The following is a 26,005-nucleotide window of genomic DNA, read 5'->3' as shown; positions in this document are numbered from 1 at the left end:
TACGCGCCCGGAAGAAAATTGAATTCACCGCGATGGAAGCTCGGCTAAATGAAAAGCTTCTGAAATAACAACGAACGAGTATAATTTCTTGGAGGGCGAATCCCCGAGGAAACGAGACGCGCCTTTGGGGAAAAGGAACGCCAGCGGCGAAAACTCTCCGGCAGGAACAAATCGAGGAAGCGTGCTCGTTCGTGCGTTTGCTCGACTGGCAACGACTCCTCGAACGAGGAAAGTATCGCGGGATCACGCGATCCCGGTTTAACTTCCGGTTACTTTTTCACGATTTAACGTCGTCGAATAGGAGCGCGAATATACGACGCTGTGAAAAGAGGAAGCTGGCGTAAAATCGAAGGAAGTTAAGTTACGTCAACGTATCTGCTCGGCAAATCGCAGATCAAAGATGAACGAAAAACTTTTCCATCGGAGCCAGCATATCCTTGGGTATCACGAATGTCCTCTAACTACGGAACCTGCCTTTACTGCAGGCAAACTTCCTAACACCGAGAATTGGAAAACTTAATCGCCAACTCGAACGAGTCTCCGAGATATCTGATCGCGAGACGCGTCTGTCTGTCTTCAATTATCGGTACACGTCCAGCATTCGATTGTTCGCGCTCGTTTCAGATAGTCGAGATTTCGAATCGACGCGAGTAAGAAACGCTGAGCTGTCCGCCTAGAAAGTTTTTGCCTCGGATATTGCATAATCTTAGCCGTAAAACAAAATTACGTATAATTATTCTCTTCGCAATATTGTGATAAGTTGCCTTGACTCGGTGCAAGATCCTCGATACTCCCTTCTTCTTTGGCTTAATTGCACGGGACGTTATAAAAATATCATCGCTCGTGCTTTTAGAACCTTCAGGCTTATTCAAAGTACTTGCAAATTCTTTCACGACACGGACACGGATTATGGTTTTCTTCCCTGGTTAAGCAAATACCGGAATATGGTTCCATAATCTCTGGTCTTCTTATTGCAGAACACATATCAATTCTATCGAGGAAGTTTTGGACGTTTCATTTGTACGTGAAGCGTTACATGGGCTTAGCGACCTGCCTTGACTACAGAGAAATTTAAGCTTAATGTGTTCCACTTAAAAACTTACGATATGAAGTATTGCGAATTGAACATCGTATCGTTGTATGATTATTTTAGCTGCTTCAATCGTATGGTATTTCATATAAAAAGTGTCAAAAATCATCTCGCTTACTTAAACGTCAATGAATGTCTCGCTGTTTCTGTTTTTATCTTATTAATTATTAATACATAGTAATCAAGTTCTATTGAAATATTCGGTTATTATTTGATAATTACCAATTAGTCGTAACTAGACTCAGTTATTAGGTTCCTGGTACTTATAATTACTAACTATAAACTGATTTACTTGCGTAACTTTTCTCTTTTTATACTACTAATAGACAACATAATAAACGAATAAATAAATAACTAAATTAATAATTAACTTTCATTTGTACGTGTGCACAAAACTATTTTTAGGACTCGTATTAGATTTAGATTAAATCTGAATTAAGTGACGAATAAGGAAATAACTACAATTTATAAGGAATTTTATAACACACTACGATTAATAGTAATTGAGAAAATTTCGGTCATAATACTAAAACACGCAATTGTATGTGTCAATCATAGTCGCATTGCCCACGAAATAAAAGCTCAGCTACAAGATCAATGAAATCGATGATACGTCTGTGTATCTGTATAACTACCGCGTCAAATTCTAAAGAAACACGATGAAGAAAGGATAGAAAATTATTCCGATTGTCGAAACTGGGGAAGGTCAAGGGCCGCGAGGAACAGAAGCGTATCCATATTCGCGTCATCGAATCAGAATGAAGAAGATTGGAAGGAAGAACCGGCGATAAGAAAGAGAACGTCGAACGGCGACTTGATTGGAACAGGTCTGCTGTTAAGATGAATCACCGCGCGTCGGTCAGAATGTTCTGTCCCTTGAAAAAAGTCAGAAAAAACGGAGAAAGACGAAGAGGATGTAGGGAAGAGGAAGCGTGAAACTGAAAGGATCTCAGTAATTTGCAAGGGAATAAGGAAGGGAACGAGAGAAGAGAAATCGCCTCGAATCGAAAGAATTTCGGTGCTTGGCGTAAAAAAGGCGACGAGGGAGAAAAAGAATGGCAAAGGGAAATGAATGCATGTTTCGCTGGATGGACAGCAGGTCCTTTGGTGTTTGAAAGGCAAATGAGATTGGAAAAGCAATTAGTTAAATTCGAGAACGGGCACAAAGTGATAAAGAAACGCGAAAGGCAAGGGAATAGTTGAAAAAAGGCAGGCCGGTGAAAAATAGGACTTGAACGAGTTGCGAGTTTCGCTTTGCCGCGTCAAAAGTGTAGCTAATTCTATGAGCCGCGCGCGCGTGCAAGTAGCCGAGCCATGCAACTTTTCAGACTTTGAACGCGCAACTTCCGCCCTTGCGTGGAAATGCGCTTTTCGAACGAGGAAATTAATTATAACTTCTATTAATCGACGTTGGTGGAAGAAGAATTCTCTACGCTCGTACCATTAAAAAAGGTAATCTCGAGAACCGTTTATATAATCGCGATACGAAGCGAAATAAACGATGAAATAGAAAAGAAAGAGCGCGTGAAACGTATCTCGCGTCTTTCGTCCACCGAAAGGACATTTTTCGACAACTTTTTCTCGCGGTATTCCCTCTTCGAATTACGATGATACGGTGATTACGGTGGATCGTAAATTCCTAGCTAACCGAAGCTCTCGAGCTCGTGAACCGGCCATGTTTATCCTACGTGCGTAAAAGCGTAATTGTGGAGGAAGATTCGAGGCGAGCGGTAGGGGAAAGTTTGATCAGTTTATGCGAGACGAGCCGTTTTCTCACAGTGTTTACGTCGGATGATGCAACGGTGTCCAACGAGCTGTGCGGTTTACTCCCCTCATGTACACACCCCATGTGTATTCCCCTAACGGAAAGCTCCGCGCGGTATGTCCGATAGAACGATCGCCGCGGGGTTTCAACCTCTTTCCTGTGTTTGAGCAAAGAATTTTCTTGACTCGCAGATTCCAACTTTACCCATAATTTACGAGAAACAGCGCTTCGTCCGCAGGTACTCCCTTGCTAAGATTTTAATCGTCGTTTATCCTATTATTCGCTGTTGCGTACACGTGATATCCACGTAACTATGTGATTACAGAGAATTCCTATTTGTTGATACACTGTAGTGGGAAAATAAAGATCATAAGGATAACAGTTGTTAAAAAAAATATTAAGAAAATATGAGTCAGAAATTTTTCCTTCAGATCAAATTTGCCCCCTAACACTCTCCAAGTCGAAGACGCGTGACGAGTGTTCCACGGAGTGTCATGTTTCTTCATTTAGAAAACGAAAATTTATTTCTCGATACAAAATGTCAGAATTTCAGATTTTCTCATAGATTTTGTTCTATAATTCTACGTTACATCATATTCTGCGTTATTTCCAACTTTTACTTATAATTTTAAGCAAAATGTGAAGAGTAAAAAATGAGAAGTACGCTGTGCACCTGAATTCCTTACAATTACTGTAAAACTCGAGAAGTTTTAATTCCAACCAATACGATGTTACCAGTGTTACATAGAGAGCACTCACAGGAGCATACGAAAAAAAATATGAAATTAGAAATTCGTTAAAAACTGACGTTTCCTGCTTCTGCCGCGTACCCTTCACATAATGATCGTCGAGCGACAATGAAGCACAAAATTCAAAAACAGAATATTGGTATGCAGTTACGCGTTTGCAAAGTGAATTTAATGGGTCACGAAAAAATACAAGTATGTTCATTGTTCTGTCAGGACAAAAGAATCGTGTACACACGAGGAAGGGTTCTAGCGTGGAACGCAAGAATAAAAGCCGTGGAGAGTCGCGAGTTAACGGATCGACGATCATGGAGAACGCGGAAGAAGGATTCCGCCGGGGATTTCGACAGCGCCGAGGAAAACATCGGTTTATCTCCGATAAAATTCAATCGACCTTTGTTCCTCCCCGACGACTGGCAGCCGGTGCGCGTCTCAAACGACACGATAAAATCGTAGCGAGTCGAAAGAACTTTTCTCGAACCGTTAACCCTTTGCTGCTCTATTTTGCTTTATTCGTATTCCGGCTCGATGCTCCAGTTCAATTTACAAGCTGAAGATGAATTGAGACGTCAACCGAGCCGACCGCCTCTTCCAATGGCCGACATGCGACTGACTTATACTACTTGACTTCCGCTAGTTCCCAATTTTTTCAACAGCACCGTGTACCTTTCGAGATTATCGCGAACTGTGAATGCCTAGATAGAATCTGGATAAAGAAAGGCAAAGTCTGGTTCGTGGAAAATTTATTGTCGGTGATGAACAATTAATAGATTATTGGTTACGTTAACGATTCCTTGGAGAATTTTGACAGAGGCAGGAGATTAATCGGATATGATGAATAATCAATGGTTTATCCAGTATGTTAGTGACAAATAATAAATAACTACATGTACAATGCTCATAGTATAATTTAAATGAATGTTACGTTTCAAATGACTTGTAACTCGCTGATTCCTTCAACGATTTTAGTCTCTGGTAAAAAATGATAGCTCAGACCAGGTATCGTGTCTGGTATCCTTGATTAAGCGATGGTCAACGTTATAATTAACAGAGTCACGGATTTTGTTCTTCTCGTCAACTTTTCCAACCTCTCAGAAATCGTAAAACATCAGCGTAATCGTCGTAAAAAATTCCGTATAACGTCCGCGGAGTTAACAACGAGGATACGTCGGGAAATGAAGCGATTAAAAGATGTCGATAAGATGGAAAAAAAGTAGGACGAACCGCTTTGTTCGACGGCTCGATCCCTTTACCAACGTTCCCTTCTGGTCTGTTCGCGTTTTTTCGACGAGAATTCGCGGGAAACGAAGCGTTCATCGACAAATGCTCTTCCACGATCTTTATCGGGGATCATTGCGGACGAAAACTGGGATTAACGATGGACAGGAGAGTTTTAACAACCGCGTTGGTCTCTTCTACAGCGGCTGCTTTCGTGTAATTTTTAAGAAACACGCCTCGCACTAGAGAGATAACGAATGATGGAAGATACTTAAGTCTGAGTTAAACGACGAGTTCAGGAAGAAGAAACGACCTCGAAACAATCGCCCAAGGCTGCCTTTGTTCCGGCTGCCTTGGCCAAATGTCAGATTCAAGGGTTCTCGAGAGAAACCTGGACGATCGAGCGAGACAAAGACGAACATTGCCAAGGACTACGCGACGTTGACACGCTCGGCCGTGAGGAGGTCGACAGATCGATATGTGGCTTGAGCCGTAAATACACGGCTCCTTACAAAACCGGGCCAAACGACAGTTTTCTTCGCGACGACTCTGACACGCTTCCGCCTCGGTTCTTTCAGCATTCCAACGAGAAAATTCCTTTGATGATTAAATGTGGGAACGTACCTCCTACTGGAGCGGACTTGTCCGTGTAATGTCACGGTCGAATCTCGTTAACGAGCCTTGCTCCGCTTCTTCCTCCTCTTCTTCTTCTTCTACTTCTCCACAATTATTCTTGGACTCTGAGGATGTTCTACAGTAGCAGAGGTAGTTATTACCCTTTTAACACTGGTTGTTTCGTTCTGCTACGAGACCATTTAATTATTGTAATGTCTCTTCCTAATGTTTTAGATATCGTAGTATCGTGATTCTGAGTGAGCGTATGGAAACAGTAACTGAGAATACGTTAGTAAGTAAGAATCGATTCGGACAATGCAAACTAAATTTCACGATGCCACGTAAAAATTTGACTGCGTGCGCGATGTCTTTAAATAAGCAACATGTTAAAACAATTGATACAAACATTATTACAAATGTTATCACCGAAATTCTTTCGTTTATTAATATACAGGGTGGTTGGTAACTGGTGGTACAAGCGGAAAGGGGATAATTCTACGCGAAAAAAGAAGTCGAAAATATAGAATAAAAATTTTTCGTTTGAGGCTTTGTTTTCGAGAAAATCGACTTTGCATTTTGGCTCGGTACGCGTGCACTTTATCACGTCTCGTTATAACGGATCTCACTGTAGATCGTTGTCTCGATGGAAAAATTAAAAAAAGAAATTTTTATTCTATATTTTCGACTTCCTTTTTCGCGTAAAATCACCCCCTTTCCGCTTGTACCACCGGTTACCAACCGCCCTGTATATAAATAAATATAAATATAAATAAATATAATATAAATTTATTAATATATATATAATTTAATTAATATAAATATGCGACTGTTAAAGAGGAATTCTTACTTTGATGACAGTGAATATATTAATTAAATAGTTATAAATTGTTGTCTCTAAGAAGACCACGAACGTACTTTACCATATTACTCCAGCGAAACTAGCCTGAAACTTTGAAACAGTGCCAAAGACTCGTAACTTGGAATCATAAACCTTGGCTATACTTTTAACGTTCATAATCGAGATCGTAGTATCGAAGGATTATGACGGAGGTAAACGATAAAGTTGCAAGTTACCTAGCTGCTCTAAGAAGGAGGAAACGCATCGAATTCGACTCGTCGTAGCCGGTCGACGGCGATCGATAGAAAGAGACGGCGGAAAGTTCGTGTCTCGATCCATTACAAAAGGACGCGACGCTCCCGTCGAAGCTTTTAGGATTATCCAGGGGTTGCGCAGACAAGCGAAGTCGTAGCGGTGCGGAGTGCCGGTACGGCAAATCCTTATTACGCCTTTGAGCCGACGAAAATGTTGTTGCACGATATTACAATGCCGCGCTTTCCTATAACTTCGGGTTATCTCGCAGTTTAGTCGGGCTGCAACTTGACGAGCCAAAGAGGAACTTCCCTTGGCTCGTCGTTTCCAAGCGTCGGGCTACATCCCGCGGAAATGTACATTCGTTCCGTGTGACGGAACGTCTCGCGAATGAGAAATCAACGTACGTACACGATCCGATCTTGGTATTCTAGATCGGCGGTGCAGTTGGCCGGATTAACCAACAATCTCCGGTATAACCATAACCATAACGCGGATCGAAATTTTGGAATCTCGTATCACCGTGTATAGACGATTTTATGATTTTTTTTATGATTTTTGCCACTTTGCCGAATCTTAAATCTTGGAAGACCGAATTATTTAACTATCGATTGTAGAGACACGTTTCTTCGAATAACTGTGTAAAGAAGATACAAGACTCCAGATCAGTTTTATTCAAAATAAATATATTTATCGTTTAGGCAATTAATAACTCATTAAAGTACACGAAGAAAAATACTGGCCTTCTTAGTTAAAAACTGATGTTTCAAAGGTGAATCTAGCGGCTCTAGCGTTAAGCGATCGATTCGTGGTAAATCAATATAAGCTTGGACAGCTTCGGCCATTAATACTATAAACTACAATACTTTGCGTTGAAACGTAAATTTAGCATTTTGTAGTCGCGTCATCTCTGATTAGGACTTTACGTAAAATTGACTAGTTACAAAATCTTACGTTTGCTTGTTTGTTCATTAATGATACTGTCATATTTGCCAAAAGAATTTCAGCGAGATACTGACTGAGATAAAACTGAACGAAGTCCATGTTTGCCGAGATCGCTTTAACAGGTATGCGATCGGACGAATCGACATTGCGTGGGAAGTGGCAATTTCAGGATTAGATTCGTCCGGCGATTAAAGCACGAGTACTGGCTCGTTTTCCTTTATAACCAACGTGTAATCACGGAGACAACAAAGGATAACGAAAGAAAAACGACACCAAAATACTCGAACAGAGCCAGCGCGAACGAATGGGATAAGGTTCTGACTATATTGTCCTTTCTCGTCGACTTTCAGTATTTTTCTTCCCGATAAATCAAACGTTACGCAAAAAAAACGTCCATTCGAAAATACAATAGGAAAAGTGAAGAAATAAGAAGTAAGAAAATCGCGGTTGCAAGCCGCAAGAATCCATCTGTAGGTTAAACATTATCCGTGAACAGTCGACATCGTTCCTCTTCAAGGAGATACTTCTTACAGTTTCGAAGATGTTTCACGACGTTGTTCCATTCTCTAGTGATGAACGAGACAATAGCGGGGATTGTCTGAGGAAGAAAACGTGGAAATGGCTGCTGGATGTTACTTGATGATGCGCTACTGTCGAAAATAATAATAATAGTTCGATATTGTCGAGGAAATTCCTATAAAAAGGAATCGGGAGATCTTATTAAACAGCTCTTGAGATGGCGATAGAAAAATGTTAATTAATTTAATGATCGATCGACGTGCCGGGCATCGCATAACTAACAATAAGAGAGGGAAAATTCCCGACAGAGGAATCGCTTAAATAAACGAACAAGATAGCCATAATAAACGAACAAGATAGCCATAATAAACGAACAAGAAAGCCATAATAAACGAGATGTTTCTCTCTTCTGCAAAAGTGGCTGGTTTAAAATTATACAATTTTCATAGAAGCTTTCCCGAATATAACGCGATAGTGTATATAGTTGCGGTTAAAGCTCGAACAGGATGGGAAATCAGTCGATGGCAAGAGTATACGCGCGGATGGAAATTGTTACGAAAGGCGTATCGGATTCTCCTGCCGTTACCGCTCTCGCTATCGTTCTACGAAAATGTACAAGCCGCACGGGTATCTTGAAATGGATATTGCGGTTCCTCCAGCATAAACGCCTTGAATGCTTCGCAAATAAAGGATATAAAAAGTAATGAACCACAATACCGTCGATTAATTTCCGTTTTCTCTGGCACTAACGTTACCTATAGAAATCCCGTGTTATTATTCACATTGTAAATGCAGAGATTCTACAAAACTAGGTTCCAGAATAAACTTCCTGGCGTTAGAATGTGGTGACGATGGTTGAGGCTTTGGTTTCGTTGTAATCATAACCTTATTAAAAATCCATTTGTCAACGTATCAAATTTCTTCGTGGATTCTTCCAACGTGTTTGCAATTTCCATTCGCAAACTTTTTTCCATACTCTTGCATCTTTTTACACATACACGTTCTTTCTTGTACGCCGATGACACCTTTTATCCTTTTTATATGAGATAAACGAGTAATAAATAATATCATGTAATGTTTGTGAAAGGAAATTGAATTTATCTGATCGATTTCCAACAACTTGGATGTCATTCAAAGTTTCACTCACCAAAGTAAGATTCCTTGGCATTGCGATCGGAAAGCAGACTTTGCCGAATAGAATGGAAGCTCTATATTCCCGTTGCAATTAAGGAACCAACGACCTTTCTAAGTCTCTCGATCATATCGGCGAATTAGGTGGTTATCGCAAACCTGCGTTCCCTCGGGTTACCTTGGAAAATAATTACTCCGGCTTAAGTTCTTCGTAGACGACGAGAACGATAATTCCTTTTCTCCACGAATCGAATCTTTATCGAGTATTTTCGATCGATCGTCTGACAATGAGTTAATTATCCGGAACAATAATACCAAGATCGAAAACGAGCCAAGAAAGAGCTAATCGATTTTTTTCGCTTATCAGTCCGGCCGAAAGAGAAATGCATGCCGACGCGCTTCAATGCGCTGCTTTGCAAATCTAATTTCATTTGCCGGTTTACTTCTTCGGGGGACAGTTTCCCCGGTATCCATGGGATAGAAGCGACGCTTGGGATTTTCGCTCGAGACAGAAACCCCTCGGCTAAGAGATTAAAACCGGGCTTCACCGCGGATCCTCGCCGTCTTAAGGCGGTTCGATATCCGAAGGCCGATGTAAAATCCGCACACCAATTACGCCGAATCGAATTCCAAGCTGTCTCTTCTTTCAACAACTCGAAACTAGGCGAAAAACGTTATTAACGTGCATCCAATCGGAAACAGATGGAACGTTTGCCAAGGTTTTTTATACCTTGGCATAGATCAGCTGCTCGGTTGCTTTTCAAAAGAGAGGGGTTTTTTAAGAGTTAGCGAGAGAAAAAATCATCTATCAGATATCAGGATAGTTTTTCAAATATTTTTGCTCGACATTCGATGCATCTGGATTATAGGAATAGAAGTTTTCCCCATATTTTCTTCTTTTTTTTTCTCTTTTTCTTTTGGCTCTGATGGATTTCCATGCTGGTCGCGTGGCTGAAATTACGAGACGTGTAAACGCGATAAATTCGCATCAACGAGCCGGAGAAATAAGAGTGAATCAAAAGAACTCATTCAGTTATTCTTGGCGGGCTTCGTCGATAAATTTACCCCGTTCGGACGTTTAATCCTCCGAGCCCGATAATTCACGGGGAAACAGTTTCCGAGCTATGAGCTTCCAATTTTCTTGAAACTTCCCGACCAACGATCCTGCACTTTAAAATTCTATCCTCCAGACACCGACGCGTAACGCCTTTGTCGAAACTCGTTTCTCGTTTCACCCTTCCGTGAGCTATCCGAAAGTTATAGCTGCCCTTATTGTCGAATCTATACAACGTACTGTAATAAAACACGTTGTTTAGTATGGCAGCTTGGAATCACAGTGTTCCTATCGAATATTGATGGAAGTAACGCAAAGGGAATACGCGATATCGACGCTAGAGGAAAACACGGTAAAAATATCCTTAGGTGGGGCTATAAACAAAAAAAAAAAAAGAGAGAACTTCAATTTCTACGGGCCGATTTGGCACCGGGATAGAAAAGGCAAAGCAAGCCTCAAACGGTAAACCGAAAGGTGAACAGAGCACGAGCGTGTTTCGAACATAACAGATCGTTCGATCGCGTCCAGAAAGCCGAGCTCTGGGTCCGATATCCGTTGAAAACTTCTCATCGTTCGCGTTTACAAAACCGCAGTTACTAGATTTCACATCGACCCGGCAATTGCGTAAAGAACAAAAAAAAAAGAAAAAACGTTTCGACGTTTCGATGTTTCAACGTTTCGCTCGGCTCGCTCGAAACGAAGCACAAAACCGATTACACGTGCGTATCGAATGTCGTGAAAAATACGTTTTCAGGGCTTTATGAAAATCGATCGTTGGACCAAAACCGATCCGGAAACGAAAAAATAGCCGAATGCGTATTTCAATTTGTGGATTTAAAAGATAAATTTTTCTCTTATCGTGTTTATTCATTGAAGAGAGACGAGTCAACGATTATAGGAGGAACGAAAGCGCTAACGGAAAAAAAGACAAAGATGACCAGAGATGAATAGGAGTAAACGAGAAGGGAGCAAAATACGGAAAAATGGTTTTCGATCCGACGCGTTCGTAAATATTTGCAGGACCGTCGAGAGCCAGCGTGGATGCAACTGAACCAATACTGTCGTCGAACGGGTTGGGTCGAGGCTTTCTCGATGATCGATTTGTTTCAAGGAACATGGACGAGGAGGGAGGATCAGGAGGTTCGATGACGCAATTTTTGAACGTCGAAACCGATTAACTGTTATCAGCACTAGCGAAATCGTGCGATGATGCAGCGATCCGGTAATCCGATTAACAGGGATCAATTGCACGAAGTGCATTTTATTATCCAATTGCACTGCTTCGTAGCTGAATTAACGTTCTCCCATTATGAGCAACATTTTTTCAGACAAAAATTTTGGTTTCGTTTTCGAATCGTCCTCTTCAAAGTACCGGTTTTAATCAACGAAAGTACCGAACTAGCTCGAAACTAGTACGTTTACTTTGATGTTACTGCAAGTTTATTCAAGTATGGCCAAAAACGGATACAAACGGGAAAAGTATCACCATTGAACAGCATTAGCCGGAACGAAGCGAAGCAGATTTCAAACGCTCGAAACTGGTCGGTATATTACGAGCTCGAGTGATAGAAAGCAATACCTGATACGCCTAGACTGGCTTAATACGAATCTTAATTAATATCGGAAACGATCTGCTGCGAAGCCGTAGGGGAAATTCGTGGTAGCTACGGATTCGTGCGGCAACCAATGGCGCGCATCTTACAGCAACATTGCTCACACGCGATCGTCATTTACATCAGTTACCGAAGTAATTAAATTCCACGGAAATCTCGTCGTGTTCTCTGTGTCGATGCTAAGTTTCAGATCCGAAGGAAATACGTACTATGCCATGAAATGCAGGGATAACCAAACATCCGACCAAACTCCATTTTCTAATGCCCGCCGTGATATCTTTCTTAAATGCGATCTTCTCTGGGTATTATAGACGAAATCCATCCTCGATTTCACACTTCTATCGCCGTTATATTTAGGATACAAATACGAACCTATATTTACACCGTTCTTTTGTACGATTACCGTACTTGGGTATTTTCTGTATTTTTTGCAGTATTATATGAACCTTATGTATTTTTGAAATTTTCCATAAATACATAAATGTCCATGAATTCGTTGGAAAATTTGGAAATCACCAGAAATATTCGCGAAATGTAAGACTAGATACATCGAGTTGCAAACTATTTTGTAACTATCTTAGAATTTCGTGTGTTCGATAGAGATCCAAAGTGTAAGTGAACTCGGAAATCTACATAAGAGTTCCAAGTGTAAAACTTGAGAGTGACCATCAAATAAGCTTTATAGCTCACTCGATCAATCAATCGCAAAACTTCTCGCTGCAGTCCCTAACTATTTCAAGTTTGCAGCAAGCTGAAAGATCTAGAAAGTTGCTCATCTACGAGAAAACTCGGGTTCGCTCATCTTCTGGAAGATTATCGCGTTAACGTTGACGGTCTCGGGTGATGAACAATGAAAAAACGTTCCAGAGAAGCGGAGGATCGTTTTCCTTCACGGTTCTTTGTTCGCTGAAGCGAGATCAAACATTCAACAAGTAAACGGTTCGATCGATCGATCTCAGCTTCTGCTGCAGGATTTCGTGGCCCCGAACCCTCGCAGCGTTCTAAGTCAAACACCCAGACGAAGTTCGTTTAAGACGGATACGTCAAGATTAATTATGAGCAGTTTGACAAATATAAAGATTTCGAGCTGATCAGAAGTAGAGGCAGAAGTTGCGACGAAACTCGTCGAATTTCCCGTGAAACTCGGCCGAAACTTCTTGTCCTCAGTAAAACTAGTATAACTCTGTAATCCGACGAAGGCTTCGTTTTGCGATATTTACCGATGCAACTTGCACCAAGAGCTGAGTAAATCGCTGCGATGCGAATTTAATTGACCGAATTCACTAATCCCGTCCACGAGTCCGCTTCGTTGGAAGATTTATGCGAAACGGAGACAACGTCTTCCTTATTCCCTCTCGAAACACTTTAATCCCCGTTCGAATGGACGCGACGGAACGTATAGCGTGAAAGAATGTCGAGAGCGTAGCTAGCCGGGGTAAAGGGGTAAGAAAAATGTAAATTTATTCCTCCTCGTCGCGAAGGACAAGCAAGAAGCATTTTCGGGTCGCGAGACTATATGTATAGAAAATCCTAGCTTCGAAAGAGGGCTCTGCTACTTTGCAACGTTAACGAAGAGCGCTCCGTGTCCCGTAACTTAAGAGACTGATAATGAGGCCTGTTGTTCACGAAAGTCTGGCGACGTCTAAGTACCCGCTGAAAATACACTCACCGAATGCACCCTTTCTCCCACCTCCCTCCTATCCATTCTATGGGGAACGTGGAAAGCTTTCTTCGAAATCTTCTTTCATTGTTACCCGCCAATCCTCTATCCACTCTTTTATTCGAATAAAAAAGGAAACCGCCTTCAAACTTTCAACCTTTAAGTACGTAGTTTATTATCCGATAAGGAAAGCACAGGATGCTGTAAAAGTATTTAATTAAATATCTTGAATATTAATCTGATCGAGTTGCAACTCTATTATTCCATCGTTCGATGACGAAAGCATATTGTTCCAGGAGTAACGCTCGAGATAAGCAAATCTATATTTTAGAGATAGATCGCATTTATTGGATTTTCCAAGATCCCAAAGACTCCCTAATTTCCGCAGACGAAAGAGACGAAAATTAAAAGAGGTGGATAGAACGAAAGCAGAGTTACTCTGTAAGTTCCAAACCATATGTCAATCATCATTTCCATTTTCAAATACATACGTATGGGTAATATCTCTGTTATTCGATATCGAAAATACCATTCCCCTAGAACATCGGAGATCTAATTAAGCAAATAAATGTTTAGTCGTTTAATCAGACTCGTTGAATTTCCAAATTCATGTGTCCAGAAGTGGTTTCCAAGTTGCTAAAACAAGAGGAACGAAGCTAAAAGAGGGGACTGGAACGAAGACGAAAGTGGTTTCCAGGGCCCCGAGACGTGTCAACTGCGAGACCCGGCTCGATAATTATCTGGAACGAGTAAGGGTTGAACAGCGTCGGTTCGTTAAATCCAGCGTGTACGCAAGAGTGGAGGAGGGTCGAGGGTGCACGTGCAACGCGGCGTTACCACCGGAGTTGTAGCCAAGTTACGAGAGGAGAGGACTCGGTCTGGGCCTACCTCCGTTCGCCTCCTCTTTGTCGAGCAAATTACGTCCCGAGCAGGCCTCGCCTCACCTCGCTTCGCCTCTCGCTGTTTACACAGAAGGCACGAGTCGACAATGAAAGAAACCGAGCGGAAAGGGGTGTACATACATTACGAGTTAAGGGGTCAAGTTGCAGTACCGTTTTCGGCAAGCGAGGTGTGCTTCTACGACGGATCAACTCGAAAAACGCAACCACTTGAATGAATAATCGAGAGTTTATCAGATCGACTAGGGAAAAATTGAATCGTTAGTGCGACAATGGAAAACGCGAAAATGATTTTCAAAAGAAAATATCGTGTCCGGTGATTCGATCTAAGGATGTAAGTTTTTTGGGGAATCGCTGGTCGGAGGACGAGCGAGTGTAGACAGTACGCTTTCACTGAGCTTGAAAAATGTAACGATTTATTGAAAGGTATTGAGAATTTATTATGCAGATTTCGAAGAGACGAAATTGTTGGTACAATAGCAGAAAACGCGAACGATTTCCGGGGGAAAATATTTTGTAGTATCAATCTAAAAATGTAAATTTTTCGCGAATCCCTCGAGCACGATTTAATATTTCACGCTTGTAAAATTTATTGCGCACGTAACTTTACAATGAAGGTATTGCTACGAATATATCTGTCAGAGGTGAAATTACTTCATATATTCGTTTTTCGTGCGATGATTAATTTCGGAGTACTGGATACTTTATCTCATAGTACGTTAATTCGCACGTTATTACATGTAATCGCGTGGCAGATATTCTGCTCTGTTTAATATCTTTTCATATTTGATTTTACAATGTCTTTCGTAGATATATTAATTCACTATTTTAGTTGGGATTTTTTCGTCACCCGTTATATATATGTACATATGTTGCACCACACGAGGTCTCTCCTTCAAGACTCAGTTATACTTCTCTGTATCCTATTCACTTGGCAAATAAACACGTGGCTAGCCCAGTTAAATACAATCAGTGCTGTGAATAACCTAGCAACTATAGCGACATAATTATGCGGTGAACAATTGACGTGAACAAAATGTTACTCGAGCACGTTACCGCGTATACATCGAATAATATTGAAAAGAGTTTGTTCCAGCTAGCATAAATCATTGTTCATGCGAATTACGTTCGCACCATGGAAGCAATAATTTGTGGCTGTGCCATTAAAATCCACGTCGATAGACTGAAAACGAGAGCACAGCGTTTTCAAGTACGACGGAATTTCTGTCGATGTGTTTAACAAGTTCTCCAAACGAAAACGAAAAAAGACAAAACGTGCTCTCGACTTGTTACGACCGAAACATCGGAAAACCATTCGACACTGTGTACAACTAACGTCGAAGACGTTGCTTTATCAACAGCCTTCGTTGGAAGAATCAAACGAAAACGTCCACATGACTCAGGATTCTAAAGCTGAAAGACTGAACGACGAACATTCCTAAGGCTGAAAAAATAACACGTGAGAATATAACTTACCAGAGGCGAAAACGAGGGCGATCAGCAAGCAAACGATCGAAATGGAAAAGGCACCACGTCGATCCATGCTTCTTTGGTACAAAATTCAGCACGTTGGAACTCGATCACTTCATCGCCACTCCGAAGAAAACTGTTCGAAACAAGAAGATATACACGCGCACACGTGAACAGAATACGAGAATATCACGAGCAGTGCGCGATAACGAAGGGAAAAGCTCACGCGAACGTAGAAGCGTGATGGTCGAGCGCTTACTGACAGGCGACAGGTCTCCGTGGCTTTCGCGTGCTCCCTCCACCTGATCCCCACTCCGACCAATCACGACTCCCTCTCCGACTCGTTTCCTCGGCCTGAAACGCGCGTAAGTTCGTCCTCGTCCGACCAAATACGTGTTTTCTCTACTGAAACTAGCGGCGTGGTCTATCGCGCCGCTGCTCTCAACCGCCGATGGCGCTATTTCTATCGTGAAACGGGAACTTTCGAAATTAGAAAGTAATTAAGCGTAATTATTAATACTGTATGTTTTGTATCTCGGGATTGTTAGCCGAACATTAAATTAAGGAAATACACCGGATGATGCATCCACGCGAGAATTATGGGCTTTTTTCCTGTGAGTAGCGAACGATTCGAAAGTGGAGGCGGAAAGGAAAGTTTAACGTTATATCGGTCAGCTAATCTCCGTTGGAATGCGCGCTTTCAGCGGTTAACCCGCGATAGTTGAAAATTGTTTGAATAACCGTGATTTAAATTCGCGTTATTATATTTTAAACACTCCGCGGTGAAATTTTTACTCTACGCGACAGCAATATCGGGTCGAATTCGAGGGCATTCTTATTAGTCGTGAAACGATCGACGTGATATAAAATTGCATCTCGATGTTAAATGAACTAACTGCCGCAAATATACCGCTATTCGAATGAAGATTGATACAATGCTTGCGGATAAATCACAGCGCGCGTAATTCTGCTTTTTGCGCTCTTTATTATTTTTATTTGGTAGCGAATAAAATTGTAACTCGCCTCTGTAATTGGCGGTCAATGAAATTCGCTCGTCCACCGTTTCTCTGAATTTTTCCTTCGACCGATGGAAAAGCATTCGAGAGGCAGAAGCGAGGATAATAGCTCGGAAATTCCAATTCGACGTAACACTTGTATGAAAACTTTCGTCATAAATTGCAACATAAGCGCGGAGGATTCGACAAGAAGCGGGAAATCTGAACTAATATCGAAACGACGGGACAGGCGTTACATTCAAAATGGCCGTGGGGGAAAAATGGACCGGAAAAATGGATTGATGGACGACTATGAACAAGATAGACAGGTAGCACATACGCTATGAGGAAATAAAAGGAGCAACGGCTCGCTTCCTAACGTAATACATTTCGTAGACGACGAAGGTAATAACATTGATTTATTATATTTTCCAGGAACGGGAAAAAGAAAACGTCGAGAGAACAGATCTACGAAACGGAATACAGAGATTCTACGACGAAGAGTCGATTTAAAATTAATAAAAAAATAAGTATCTTCTTTTGTTTTTCCCAGTTGAAATACAATTTAACGTGTTGTTCGATACATCAGCAACGATAGATCAGCAGTTAGGATGGTTGCACGTTGCCTCGTCCTCAAGGGACCATCTCGAGTTTTCTCGATAGATTCTTTATAACTTTGTTTTCGTGACATAAATGCTTGGATTGTGTTGGTGCGAGTAATAACAGTGATAAAAAGATAGAACGTAGAACGGAAAGGTATATAAAATTTTATTTGTTTATTTCAGGAAATAAATGACAGAAATCTATATTTGGAAATAGATTTATTATCTGATCAATAATCTGTGAATTGACAGATACGGGAAAATATCGGGCATACCATTCGATTTACACGATCCAAACTATTCCAAACAGAAGTTCATACGGTTGAATGGCATCAATTCACAGCTGTGCGCAACTGTAGAGGATAGTCAATTAATTCTATCGTACTGAGGCAGACACTCTTTTAATAGCTTTATAATCAAAACGATAAATGTCGCATTTTCACCTCGCGTCACGTAAAGAGACTTTATTGGAATTCGTCGAATTCCCATTGCCCGACCGTTATCGCGACCGCGATAGTTACCGGCGTTCCTGTTAAATCTTCGACATTGTTTTGTCGTCCGCACAATTCATTCTCGCGTGTCTCCAATTAACGGGCATCAAACGTTTTCTTTTCGAATCGAATAGAAATTATTTCCACGTATTCCAAATTTAGCATGTGGGTAAAAATTGTTCCCGACAATGGGAATGCAATCGACAATACGATATGTAATTAGTAATTAGCAGCATTGCAAACGTATCATTTTATGACTCGCCAGAATAGTATGTGTATATGCATACGAGTTCATTTCTACGTTCAGTGCATTACCGCAGAGCAGCCGCTAAACGAGAATCATCTACCAATTGTCACTGTGATTGCTATTATTGCATAAAGTCAAGTAAATGGTAAACGTGTTCTATATTACGTTATTTGATTAAATTGTTTCGCGATACGATTTAATTAATGCATCTATTATCGATGTGTCATTGACGGTCAGCGGTCTTTTGGCTTCCTAATTGGCCGATTACGTGAAAACGTACAGGAAGTATTCAAAAGTATTGAGATACTTGTGGAAAAATAGAATGAAACTGAAGAATCATTAATATGTAAATTATAAAGTACCCGTATATTCAATATTATAACAGTATCCACATAAATCTGTTCTCCATATCTAGCGCGTCTTTCCATCGTTATTTTAATTAATTTTAATATTCATGTTATTATTGTACCTATTTGTAGTAACTCGATTCCATATGCATATGCTATAAAATCATTTTACAATTAAAATTTGAATTTTGGGCAGAATGCCAACCAAACCGTGAATACTGCATTTACGATTAACACCAATATATATTAAGACCAATTATTACACCTTTTATTTTTAACTTTATTATGTTACTATGTGGCGCTTATAAATAATTTTAACAAATTTTTATTCAAAGCATCGTATCTTAATTTTGCGTAAACACAACGTTCTGATCGATTTAATCGTTTCGTTAATAATCATCAGATCTTCTCCCAAATTTCATAAACAGGAGTGTGCCTCTCCGTCTGTCTAAGTGTTGACTAATACCACTTGCTGATTAAGCGCAGCTAAGATTCTCACCTGAAACAAGTTTATTCTCAAGCGACCAAAGTTACCGTACGATGATGCTCTTAGGAAATTTCTGCCAGCCTTCGCCGTGCCATAAACAAACCGTTCAACGTATGTATACGTAAAAAAGTTACGCGCTCTACCCGGCTTGCAAAGGAAGCGACAAAAAAGCGCTAACGACTGACCATTATCGCTGGTTCACTGACCATCTAGATAGCCATGTAGTTGAAGTAATTTTGCGTAAAGCAAGCATAAATAAAAGCGCGAAAACGTGGTCAAACGTGGTCAAACGTGGTCAAACGGTAGGGATATATGGTTATCGGGGGTACACACAAACGGGGTCCGAGTTACGGAGGTATTTAGGTTGAAACAGGTCGAAGAAGGGGATTGGACGAAACTAATTATACTTACATCAGCACACACAGCGTGTGTTAAACGAGGTGGCCAGGATAGGACGAAGTTACTTCGCTGCTACGTAACTTCTCCTATCGCGGCGGCACCGTTACCTACAACTTCCGGCTTATTCCGACCCTATGTCTGGACGATCCGACCAACTTTCGGAACGTGTTCCCCGTTACGCCAGGGACGAATATTTCCGTTCTCGGCATAAGACTGGGAAAGCAAACGACGTGTACCCATAGCTTCGGCGTTCTTCTTATTCGCATTTATCTTAGGCCTTTTTTCTGAAAGGAAGGACTAACGAGAGAGACAAAAGCAGAGGACATCGTACTATGGAATTAAACTCGTTTATCCTCCGGTTGAAACCGACTCATCAGGATTTAATATTTCTCCCTCCTTTATTTCTACCGTCCGAGAATAATAGCATCGGGGAAAGAAGAAAGGGAAAAATGAAAGAGAGGAGAAGGAACCCTAGAAGACGGTAATTAAGAAATTGATGAGACGACCCAGATTTTTTGCGAAAAAACCCCCGCTCTTGTGTATAGAAGCACGCGACGCGGTGTTTCTGAATATTCAGCGGGTCCTCATTAAATGCAAAGGAGCTACGAAACCGGAAGGAGCGTCCTCTACCGCGGAGTTTCGGACTAAATAGAAAAGTTTCTAGCTGCGTGACGCCGCTTGCCACTTTCCATAACTACTACTTCCTCGTACAACAGTTCGTCCCTGTTCAATGGACTCACGAAATTTTACGAATACATATTCTGCCATTCGTTTTTCATCCTGCCCAGCCGGCGTTCAGTTTCCCCGACGTCTGGCGACTCGCGAATCAAATTTAAACCCGTTCGACGATTCGCCGCTAGATATTTCGCTCGAGCGCGGGCTAAATACGCATCGCTGGTCGATTCGCTTTATGCAAACAGTTTCACCTATATACCAGAAAATTGCTGCAGTAAATTATATCACCTCTTGGAAAGCATGGAAGAAGCTTATCTCTTATGCACGTTTAGCAAACTTCGTCCGATATCCTCGTCTTGCGAAACAGTAGGAAAAAGTAACCTAACGAACGAGATCGAGTCTCTGCGATTTCCATTCGGAAATCTGAAATTGCTGAAACAATTACCGATACCTATCGGTATTAACAGAAACGGCAGAAGAGCACTGCGAGCTATTAGGACACGTATTTGGAGATAAGAATCGCGTTTACGTTCTCCTTGGGCGCATTATCGTAGCTCAGTGGTGCGTTAAATAGAACAAACGGAGAATGTACAAGAGACTGCGGATGAAACAAAGAAAGAAAGTTGTCTAGGAAAGTTGGGCCGGTGCCGCAGCGCGCGTTGGTTCGCTATCTTACCGGGTCAGCTAACTTCCGGTTACTCTACTTTCGACTAACGACCCATCTAACTTCGGGATGCTCAAAGAGTGGACCAGAACGTCTGTCGCAATGCTGGCGACGATGCAATTACTCGGGCGCACTTCGTGCTGTGCAACCAGCAATTTCCAGCGATGGCGTTAACGAGAGTCCTGGAAAGGGACGATGTGCGAGAATCTTAATGAAATTGTCAAGCGTCGCGTCAACGTTAAATTTTACGGCCTGCCCTGACCGCGAAAAAAAGAACGCGTATTTCATGCACTGTGTTTCGTCCGACCACCGACGTCGAAACGGTAGAAATTTATACATTTAATTAAACACTCTTGTAACGTTTCATTGAAACACACAATCGTTTATAAGTAGAACAGCTCCTGGTCCCGTATGTAAAACTCTAAACTACCAAGGACACGAGTAATCGCTTAGAATTGTGCAATTCAAGCAAAGTCGCAATACGTAGAGAAGATTTGTTAAAATTATTTGTAACAGTTATTATACTTATCTGCAAAGGTACATTTCATCGTCTGAACGATAGCAATACATTAACGTTTATCTACAAAGCATAAATTTTTGCAGGAAGAATTCCTTTCCATAATTGTTATCGATCGCGTCTGATAAACTACCGGTTTATACTACTGTCTGGTCACAGAGGCTCGTCGTTGTTCTGCTTAATCACAGACGTCCGCCACTAAAACACTTAGAGAACCTCTTCACGTCTCTCGACCGCGTAGATAAAGAGAACAAGGTCTCGTTTAATTAGGTCAGTGTAAGTAGGTTCGTTTGAATTTGCGTCCCATCTTTCACTCGTATGAAAAGTGGGCAAAAATAAGTAAGCCGGAAGGGGAAGGTTAGCCCACGGGAGGCGGATAAAAGACGCGCAGAAATGGTCGGTTTAAAAGGCTCGATTCCACGGTGGGTAGGAGGCGGGAAAGTCGAGTCTCCAGAGCATTTGCGGACGTTTCGAGCCATTAGGTGAGGCGGTGCAATTAACACCGTCGCCCATCGACACCCGCAAAGTCCATTACGATGCCTTCGTTGTTTCCACCCTCCTGTTTTTCCTCCGTAAGCATCGCTGACGATCGTTTGCCCGCCATCTACCCGGCAAATCCTCCGATTCTCGATTAACGCTTGCAGCTCGCTACGTTGGGAATACGAAGACCGGCGAACTTGAACCTTCGCGTTGTGTTCCTCTTTCCTTCGGCAAACAAGATCGATCTACGCGATATCTTTGCCTCGCAAAATTATGGATACATGCCATTACACGATACAAATATAGAGCGATACGGATTTCATAATTTTGTAATATAATATAGTATGGTGTATAAATATACAGGGTGATCCATAATACTTGGTACAGCTGATCACGAAACGAAAAAGAATAAGACGAAAATTCTCCGAAAAAAATCGAGTTTCCAAAATTTTCTTCAACAGGAGCTTAAGTATGTATGTAAGAAATATGTCGAAAGTATAGAGTACAGTTTTTCATAAGACGCTGTGTTTCCGAGAGAAATAAATTTGAAGATGTATCATGCGCGTGTATCAGACCAGTTCTTAACTAAACATATTCAAACTTGATTTGCTTTGAAATGAGATCTTAAAAGGAAAAAGTTTATTTCACATGTATAATAACCTACCGCTGATTGTTTTCTCGTACCAAATCGATAGGTTAACAAAGATTATTATGCTTGATTTCCGGATTTGATTGAAATTTCCGAATTCGATTTTCTCAGAAACAAAATATGAAAAAATGTTATTTCGCATTTTCGACTTGTTTTTCCACGTAGAACAACCACGGTAGCCAATTGTACCCATCAACGGACTGTACGGACCACCCTGTAGAATATATCCGGTCTATCCGGTCTTCTATATTTTTATTTAATTTTTAGCTCGACGAACAGGAATTGAGTAGGAAAAAAATTGAGGTTCCGTGCTTCGCATAAATTCCCAATTTTTTTGTCCTCGAAGCTATCCGGCGAGAAAGAAACTTGGGCTCAAGCCGCGTAACAAGTAAGAACGCGTATCCCTGGCAAATGATTTCGCCGTGAAAAACTGCAAACGAATTTTTTGTCCGGCGGACAGTCGAGATCAAAAGAGCAGAGGTTTTTCTCGACACTTGGAGCAATGGGTTGGGTGTGAGTAGTCGTGGAATAAGTCTGATTTGTTGCAAGATTGCGAAAGGAAAGTCGTCGGTAGTAGATAGTAACGAGTCAGCTTGGAACGAGGGACGAAGGGAGCGAAAGAGGGGCGAAAGAAAGAAAGGGAGGAAAAGGAGGAAGAGAGAGAAGAGAAGAAGAAGAGGAAGGCGATTGGTAGGTAGTTAGGCAAAAAAGGAGGAAGGGATCAATTCTTCTTCCTGCTCCCGGTGGTCTCTCCCGCGCACCTTCATTCTTCTCCGTGTCGCTTCTTTTTCTTTTAGTCAGCGTGACTTCTCGCCTCGGCTCGAACACCTTTAATGTCCCATGATACATTATACCTTTGGTACTCCCTCCGTGCCATTCGGGATATTTTTCCTTCCGCTTCTGCTCGACGCGTCAATTGATTTGTACAACGTACAGAGGCATCCATGCCTAGTGATCGATGGGACGTCCCTGGAGGGACGAATCGATTTTTACAGGACACCAGAATACGGGGAAAAAAGAGTACATTTTTCAAAATATAAAATTCAGGAATGCTCTCGCAGAGCAGTATTTTCCGGTCTTACACGAGACGAATTTTGCACGCACGGTGATGTCTATTGGTTTTCAATTTTCGCGATTTTCGCGAACGTTAAACACGAAACGCGTTGAACGTCACCCGGACGCAGAGAAACACGTAAAACAGATATTTACGGAACAATTGTTTATTCAACAGAACGAAACGCTGGCAAAATACACCGATATTAATTCCACTGGCAAGCTATTCAAAAGTACACGTTCGTAAACTGCTGACAGCTAGCGAAATATTCCATCGGTTTCTTTGTCTTGTAATTTCAATTTTAACTTGAATTACGCATTGCCACGAATCGATTGAAATCTATCAAAAACAGATCCGAACCAACCTTTCAAATAAAAAAAGAGCTTTTCTCTCACGTACCGCTCTTGTCCATATGGATCTTTTGCTCTTTTTCCCCTTCTTCCATCGTCCATTTTTCTGTTCAACCAACTCACCCCAATTCGAAGGTCGATTTAAGATAAAACATCGCGTGGAACGTCGATTTAAGCTGACGCGATCGTTTCGTCGTTAGGGTTGGTTCGTTAGGAATTTTAGGAAGGCGATCGGGAAAAATTCCTATGTGTCGTTAATCCTAATTTCTCTGGCTCCACCCCCTTCGAACCCCATTGTCGCATACGATTAAGCCGTGCTACGTAGCTCCGAGGAATAAAGGAATTTGGATAATGAAAGTACTTATATAACGAACCTGAATCCCGAAGATCTTTAATTTTTGTAAATCTTCGCAATTTTATCCGACTATATAATTTATAACTAAGTAGAATTACGATTACGATTTGCCGATTACCTCAGAAACATATCGCTCGGTTGGCGGAATTTTACATCCGCAACAGTCTGCCGTTTCCCGTGATTTTTTAAATTGGAAACACGAAACATCGATTTAACCGGATGAAACGTCATCGAACGAGGGCAAGGATGGAATAGAGCCGAAGGACAATTAACGAGGCAGCTGCATCTGACACCAGCGGTGTCGCGTCTACTACTCGATCACTCCGCAATGATGGCTTTTCAAAACACACCTATACCGTTTAACCTATCCCTGGTATTGTGTGCCGTGTCAACATTTCCCCAATGGAATTTCCCTACTTCCGTTTACTTGCTGACAGCTTAGGAACCGATCGTTCCTGCGAAATTGGCTAATTCCAACGCTTTCCTCATCCTCCTACTCATTTTCCTACTTTGGATATAAGTATCACCATATTTCAAGCTTTCGCATCCTGCCCGTTTCCAATTACTTGCCTCCATCTCAGTTCAACGTTTCGCCAAGATATATATGCTACCTTTTCTTCGGTCTTCTCATTTCGCCACAATTCCTTCGGCATTCTTCACCTCCCTATATTTTTAACTATGACTTCGTTCTTGCCTTTAATTTATAATCGGAGCTTTCGTGAAAGAATACTCGCCGCGATATTAACGCAAAGTAGAGAGATCAACTTACTACTGCAATTAATAGAACGTGCCACAAATGAAATTGTAAATGGCGTAGCGGACTCCTGCTGCCGAGGAAGCCGGTATGTATTCAAAACGCCTGAAACACGTGTCCCCGAATTTAAAATTAAATTCGATAATTATAGTGAAAATTCGAAGGACAAACTTCGCCTTTTTCATCCTTGAAACACTCGAGTCAGGGATGAAGCTTCTTTTTCCTCGTCTTGTCTTCCTGCGCTATTATATCGATTTTATTATCATTTTCGTTAGTATTATTTTAGAAAAGAATTTTAGCTTTAATTATTATTCTCGCGATATAATGAACATACCCACGTTTCAATATTCTGTATCCAGGTGTGACCAGTGACATAAAATCGTCTCCTCTAGATTTTACGCGGCAGCTGGACGATAACGGAACATCCGGCGCTTAGACACGTGACGGAGGAATACACTAAAATAGATTGCGTTGATAGCAGTGACGGGGGACGAAGTATGCTAAAATGATTACGGATGTGCAATGACGCGTTCAACGATGGGCTTGCTCTCGGCACTGATTTAATTGTACGAAACTACTCGGCGACACGCACTCGAGCGGATGCGCACACATCTGTGCTGCGTACGCGAACTCTACGTGTCACCGTAGTGGCATCGTTTAATATAGAAACTGGCGTGTTCGTATCAGCGTCACGGATGAAATTTCATAGCATGTTACGGTGGGCAAGGTTATAAATCAAATCCACCCCCGTGCATGCTCGGCCATACGCTTTTTACCCCTTCGTGCTTTCTTTCTCCCTCTCGGCGATCAGTATTCGAGATATCATCTGTTTCCTTTTTCGTTCGATAATCAACTATGAATCTCACTTATTCCCTGAAAGGTAGTGCTCACAAAAATATTTTTAATTTATAAGATATCGATTGTAAACATATATTTAATAAAACATATTAGTATACAGCATTCTTAAGGTATATAACAAGGTATTAAATATGGTCCCATACTGAATGTTGGGCTTTGTTAATATAATGAAATCATTCACTGCTTACATACTTTCGTGAGCTCTGCATAACTCATACTAAATCGCTTTCACTTGGCTAGTTTTCAGAGATACATCGGACGAAATT

At 41.4% G+C, this 26,005-nt stretch overlaps 1 protein-coding gene across 3 annotated transcripts in view; it reads right to left on the bottom strand.

Moving 5' to 3' along the window:
- The window catches only part of LOC138185867 (uncharacterized), a 167,310-nt gene extending 151,225 nt beyond the window's left edge, over positions 1 to 16,085 (bottom strand). For all 3 annotated transcript variants that reach the window (XM_069125177.1, XM_069125178.1, XM_069125179.1), the window contains exon 1: positions 15,822 to 16,085. In XM_069125177.1, the coding sequence (XP_068981278.1) occupies positions 15,822 to 15,888 (67 nt within the window). In that variant the 5' untranslated portion in view covers positions 15,889 to 16,085. The remainder of the gene's footprint in view (positions 1 to 15,821) is intronic.
- Between the last annotated feature and the right edge of the window lie 9,920 nt (positions 16,086 to 26,005).

Source organism: Bombus flavifrons, chromosome 13 (genome assembly GCF_040668555.2).
Source record: "Bombus flavifrons isolate JBK064 chromosome 13, iyBomFlav1_principal, whole genome shotgun sequence".
Lineage (NCBI taxonomy): Eukaryota > Metazoa > Arthropoda > Insecta > Hymenoptera > Apidae > Bombus > Bombus flavifrons.
This window is presented reverse-complemented; position numbering and strand designations above follow the sequence as displayed.